Here is a 6,125-nt window from a genome sequence, read left to right on the forward strand (position 1 = left end):
ATCTCAGTGGTGGGAGCACAGACAGTCAATCTCCGAGGCAAGAGGCTGGGTGTAATAAATCAATACCCTCACTAAAAATATGCATAACCACACTGTATAGCTGAATATTTTACTAGTGGAAATTTTAATCAAAGTCAAGATTTATAATAATGATGATGGTTATTTTATCAGCAACTATAGGCCCCCTAGATTGAGCTTTGTTGGGACTGATCTCATCCTTGGCAAGAATTTGTTTTAAGGAGTAACAGAAAAAACTGCAAGTGGGCTGATTGTGGAAAGAATGCCAGGTCCCCAGATTCCTACTGCAATCTGAAGAAAGCCCAGGTCAGAGTTCCACAGCTCTTTGAAGAGACTCCAGGTCTTACACGTGTTTCAGATTATCAACTACACTCTTGAGACAATGTTTGAGCTGCAGTTTTGTTATGTCAATGGTAAAATATGGCAGAGTCTTCATAAACCATGAAAAGCTAAGACATACAGAGATTTTATTCTTTGCTAACTGCATTGCTCTCAGGTAAGGCAGAAGATCTGGCTAGAACACATAATAGGTAACATCATTCATTGCTCTGAGGCCCCCCTGCTTTAAAGGTTGCAACCAAAAAGCATACAACGGATTGAGCTCCGACTCTGGATAGTTCTCTGCTTCAGTTGATCTGCAGGTGGCATCTCATTCCATTACTCCCCAGCTGATCTGCAGGAGACTGGGTGGCAGATTTATGTTACCAATTTGCCTGGGGCTTCAGGTGATCAGGCTGAGGCTGCAGGATTGTTAGGGGAGAAGATGAAGGAGCACACCAAGTCACTAAGTTTAAAGCTTTGTTAACCAAATAACAGCGGTGAGTGCTGGGCATGCCCCACGTTACTCAGAGGGAGGAAGAAAGTGTTAGTGCCCGAGCCCTAACCCACTTTCGTACTTACACACGCACAACCCAAGGCTGGCCAAGCCTGGGTGTAACGTAAGAAGAAGAGGGGGGGAAGGGTAGACGAGAGTTCTGTCCTGTGCCCAGATCGTCTAGGGTTCGCTGTAAATCTCCGACTTGCTTGAGCTCTCGGGAGGGTTTTAAGCCCTGGGTTCTTCCGGAGGCGTTTTCGTCCAGGGACCCTTGTCCCCTGTGCTCTCGGTACCAGTCTGAACTGGCCTTCCGCAGCTCCCTTAGTTTACCCAAAACACACCAGTTTCAGGGTCGCGAGACTGTTGTTTTTCAATTCACTGACCTTTGCAATCTTACTAGTTTTGCAACCCCTTCAGTTCTGTCTGGCTCAGTTTTTTTTTTTTTTTATGGCTGGCCGGGGTTGAGATACAGGCTTCTGGCTGTTTGGCAGCAGAGAGCTTGTTTGTGTGCGCTGGCGTTGGGCTGCAGTTTTGTTCCTTATTTTCGGGCCTAGCTGGATCATTGAGTTAACCCATTCCTTTCTCCCTTCCTCCCCCTTTGGCTTCTTCTAACCTGCCACGGAATTTTCCACTCCACACTCACACCTTTAACCCTTCCCATGATACTTTTCAATGCATATAAAGGTGTTAGCAATATACAATGCTGGTGTTGACCCAGGGGACCCCATGTGCGGGGGCATTTTATTGTGACAGCTGCCACTGTTAAGAGCACCCATTCCCAGCGTAGCTGGGGGCTGCACCATTATCCATCACACCAGGAATGTGCCTATTTCACATACATCCCTCCCCAGAGCAAGAATTAATGATTTGGGAGGCTTTGAACGGGTCAGAGTGAGAACCATATGATTCTGCCCTCCCCCAGCCTTCCACCTAGCAGCTGCACATGCAAACTTTGCATCTACCTTGCTGTTGAGAGCAAAACCCATTAATCTGGTGCCTCTGTTCTGCAGTATAACCAGCCACAAGAGGGGACTGGAGAGCAGCTTGCTGCTGTTCTTCTCAAGCCTGCAAACACTCCTGTTTGAATGTGATAAACTAGCCCAAGGGTGGCTCAGACTGATAGGTCAGGGTACATAGTACACCCCAATAGGCAGTCAGAATTTGTGGTATATGCCTCCTGATGCCAGCCCAACTGGCATTATTTTAACACAAAGAATATTTTGTCTAGTTTAGGTTGTTTCCTGCTTAGTGAAAAGACAGTGAGACTGGATGGGTTTGGGGCTGGTTTCAGACAATGTGCGGCCTTCAATGCAAAGATCAATGTCTCTGCAAGTGAAGAGTCGAGTGAAGAGTGAAAAGCTGTCCCTCTTTGCTGTTTGTACAGGCCAGGTGACAACGAGGGAGATTTTTTAGAGAAAATAACAGTATTTGTGAGGAGGAGGAGGTGAATGTTGGGAGATGGGTTCATCCTCTAGGGCTTGGGAGACACCACACTAAAAGTCCTTGGAATACTTGCTTTGAAACAGTTTATTGGCGGGAGAGCTGCTGCTTTTCCAAAGGAAACAATGGGAAGGTTTGTAGATTTTGTTCAGATTGCAATGGCTGGAACACACATTACAGGCCTCAGGCTGGCAGCTACACCAGGTCTATAAACCATAGTGCTCTCAAGAGAGTGTGAGCAGAGAAACCATAAATGGAAGGGTTGTTTTTGGACCATTCTTACTGAAATATGGCCAAAAGATCTTTTTCTAGCTGCCTTAAAACATTTGCTCCCACATTAAGGCACTGTCGCCAAGATCTAGCTTTAAGTGAATGCCTACAGTTAAGTTATACACCCCCGGAAATAGAGATTTCTGATTAAAAACATCATTAGCCCCATCAGTCTAGTACAACTCATAAATGATACCATTATCAGACAAAAATCTGCATCTTGGGCGAAGTCATAGTCTTCTTTTCTCTAACATAACTTAGAGCTGGTTATTTTCATAATTGAAATATTTGGCAATTTTTTCAGGCACACTGAGAATTTTACTCTGAAATATCCATAGTGGTATAAAACTACTGTACATTGCACCAACAATTCATAGGATCCTAATGACTGACTAGAAGAATGGGGGTAAAACCAGCAATATTGCTGTGTTTTTTTCTTCACACTTTCATGAGTTGGAGAAGGGCATAACATTTGGGGGGAGGGATAGCTCAGTGGTTTGAGCATTGGCCTGCTAAACCCAGGGTTGTGCGATCAATCCTTAAGGGGGCCATTTAGGGATCGGGGGCAAAAATCTGTCTGGGGATTGGTTCTGCTTTGAGCAGGGGGTTGGACTAGATGACCTCCTGAGGTCCCTTCCAACCCTGATATTCTATGAAGCCACAGATTTTCACACCAAAAGGGCAGGTTTTGCCTGTGAAAATTGGCTTTTTGTGAAAAAGAGGGGGGAGGGGGAGATGAAAAGTGCAAAATGTTTGTTTTTCACAGAACTGGTGAAAACAGCACTCTAATGGCCAAACTCTGTGGCTGACAAGGCTGAGATGAACATTTCCCCAAAAGATTGTTACGTCATTAAATTAAGTGCACAACACACAGGGAGTTTCCAAAAGAGTTTAATAAATAGCGAGGTTCTTTCTTTACTGTATAAACTATAAATATACCATGCAGTCCTTATAATTTAAAATAATTTACAGGCTGAGGTAGGGGGGATGGGAGGATGTGGGCATGAGTGTTTGTTCCATCTCAAGGTCTCACTGTTTTCCGGCTGAGCACGCACACACATGCAGTATCGATTCGGATAAATCTCCAGGCTGCTTGCTTGCCTTCCATTGTCAGTGCTTTGACAAAGGTGTGCGTGGTGGTGCAGTAGGAATTCCAGTGCTTAGCATCAATTCCCCGACACCCACTGGAGACTGGCTTAGGGTCCCTGCATTTGGTTTCGAAAAAGTACTGCTTGAAAACATTGTTGTTAATGTTCACCTCTCCCAGCACTGTCACCTCTTTGCCTTTGATGTCAGTAGCTGTGGTTTTGTCCCCAACCCACATGCTGACACTGTCACAAACTGAGAATTCTCCCCGGTGCAGCACAGGATGAGCAGTCCGCTTGGTTCGAATAGTCCTGTTAAGAGAATCTGCACTGCCCAAATACTCCATGTTCTGTCCATCCCCCAACACTGGAGGGGGCTGCGTGCTGAACAGAACCCGAGGGGACCGGAATCGTCTCTTTCTGAAAAGCTTTGGATCCACAGTGATGTTTGCTGCCTGTCCAGCTTCTCTGCTGTCTACCTTCCCAGCAAGGTGATGATTGGCTGTGTGTTGAGCTGCCTTGGGAATGTGATTTGCTTTAGTCCGATGGATATTTGGAATGGTGGGTCCTGCAGGAAACCCCCATGGAGCATTGTCCTCTGACTTTGGTGCTGCCTGTATGCCGAGCAAAAAAGCTATAATCAGAGTGTAGTACAGCATGGACATTACGCTATGCACCTAGAATGAAACAAAAACTGAGGGTTACTACAAGTGACAGGGACGTGAACCGAAAGCACTTGTGCTACATGAAAAGTGCCCACTCTGACCTTGATGGGTATTTACTGATCTAATGCTGCTAATGACAATGAATTTGCTGGATATTTAGTACTGTAATGCTGATCATACAGATCTCATCGGGTATTCATGTGAGTCCCAGATGTTCTTCCAGAAAAGCTCATTCAAACAGCACTAATGTGCTTAATAAAGTGGGAATCCAAGGAAATAATGGCTGGATTATAATTAATTCCTTTGGTATTTGTTATTAGAACATTATATATAAAGCACTTGTTTGGGGTTATTAATGTGGAGACCATAGGATAAGAAGGTGTTCTCTGGAGTACATATCTCCATTGATATTTTTCTCAAGCTCTTTGACAATGGCTACTGCCACTCTGGGGCCATTTTGGCCACAGCACTGGGAGTTATGGGTAGAGAAACACCCTTCTTTTTTTCGGACAGTCATGAGCAAGTTCCACAGACATCACTGAATAGAGAAACAAGGCCAGGGCTTGTCGCTCTGGAAACTGGAGAATATGCACATCTGTTTGGGTGTGGAAAAATGTAAAATCAATTTCTAAAAATTCTTCAAGGACAACGTTATGCCATAAGTCCAGTGACAGTGAAAGCTGCATTAGGCAACACAGACGTGTGTTAGGTAATGAATCAGTAGTGGGCATCCTATGAATAAGAGTGATATTTGAAACATAATCTGAAATTGCACTTAAGGGCAGACATTGAATTTCCCCTGCAAAGAGACAGGGTATAAACAGAACAAAAACTATCAAGCCAGACTCCTCCCCTGTCTCAGTGTCTCATTTTGCCTGACATGTTTCAGCTGGCCTTGGATTTCACTGCATGTCCGGCAGGCACGCACTGACTGGACAAACATGATTTCACAGGGGAAAATTCAAACTCTGCAATTTAGCTCTAATTTCCCATAATGTTTTAATATTTTTCTGGACATGGATCACTTATTACTAAAGCTCCCCCCCCCTTTCTGCTCAGCCTTCCCTAGCCTAAAATTGGGAGGATTACTAGAGTACTTGTTACGTTTTTATGCTTTTGCTAAGACCAGGATCTCATGAGAACTCAGGAGCCTATGAGGAAACTGCTATCTGAGATAAGAGCTGGATAGAACTAACCAGCTGAGTTTGTGCAGGACTGGATGATCTGATGGATTCAAGAAGCGAGCCGAAGATGCCAAATGGAAGGAGTTACTGAAGACGGTAATGATGCAAAAGTCCCTGCAATAAGGGGAGAGAGAGAGGCCAAGAGCCACTTTAGCAATTCGCAGTGCAGTGACCAAACTGGATTAAGTGGAGACTGAATGTTGGAGCAAGAGGCAGGTCTTGCTGCAGTGAAAATCTTCACCATCCCAAACCTAACCTCATTTAGTAGGACCCGAGGCTGCCTTCTTCCCACATTCGGCTTGTGCTACACAGGCATCGTCTGTGTAAGGAAATAGAATTTGGAGGTGGGAGTAGCACTATAGCCATGTGAGTCTACGAGTAACCTCCAGTTCTCCAACTCAAATTAAAGTCAGATGGTTCACAACATCGCTAGAGTTTTCTTTTTTCAACAGAGATGTTATTTTGAAAAAGGTCTGCAGAACAAAATCCAGACGTAGTTTAAACACCCCCACAGCAGCCTCAACCAAATGTATTTACATATAGACCCTTTGTTTATACTTTCCTTCTATAGGAAAGAGAGCTTAGTGATGCCAATAAAAGCCTGTTTTCTGCTTTTGTGTGATTCAGAATTCACTAAAATGCAGCAACA

At 44.5% G+C, this 6,125-nt stretch overlaps 1 protein-coding gene across 1 annotated transcript; it reads right to left on the reverse strand.

Moving 5' to 3' along the window:
- Positions 1-3,563: 3,563 nt before the first annotated feature.
- On the reverse strand, positions 3,564-4,292 carry NGF (nerve growth factor). Its single transcript, XM_065403524.1, has one exon. It carries the CDS (start codon positions 4,290-4,292, stop codon positions 3,564-3,566), a length of 729 nt encoding a protein of 242 aa, XP_065259596.1.
- Between the last annotated feature and the right edge of the window lie 1,833 nt (positions 4,293-6,125).

This window comes from Emys orbicularis, chromosome 4, assembly GCF_028017835.1.
Source record: "Emys orbicularis isolate rEmyOrb1 chromosome 4, rEmyOrb1.hap1, whole genome shotgun sequence".
NCBI lineage: Eukaryota > Metazoa > Chordata > Testudines > Emydidae > Emys > Emys orbicularis.

Bases quoted from the DNA above. Each gene is read 5' to 3' on its own strand.
- NGF (XM_065403524.1), bottom strand. From the start codon at position 4,292: ATGTCCATGCTGTACTACACTCTGATTATAGCTTTTTTGCTCGGCATA.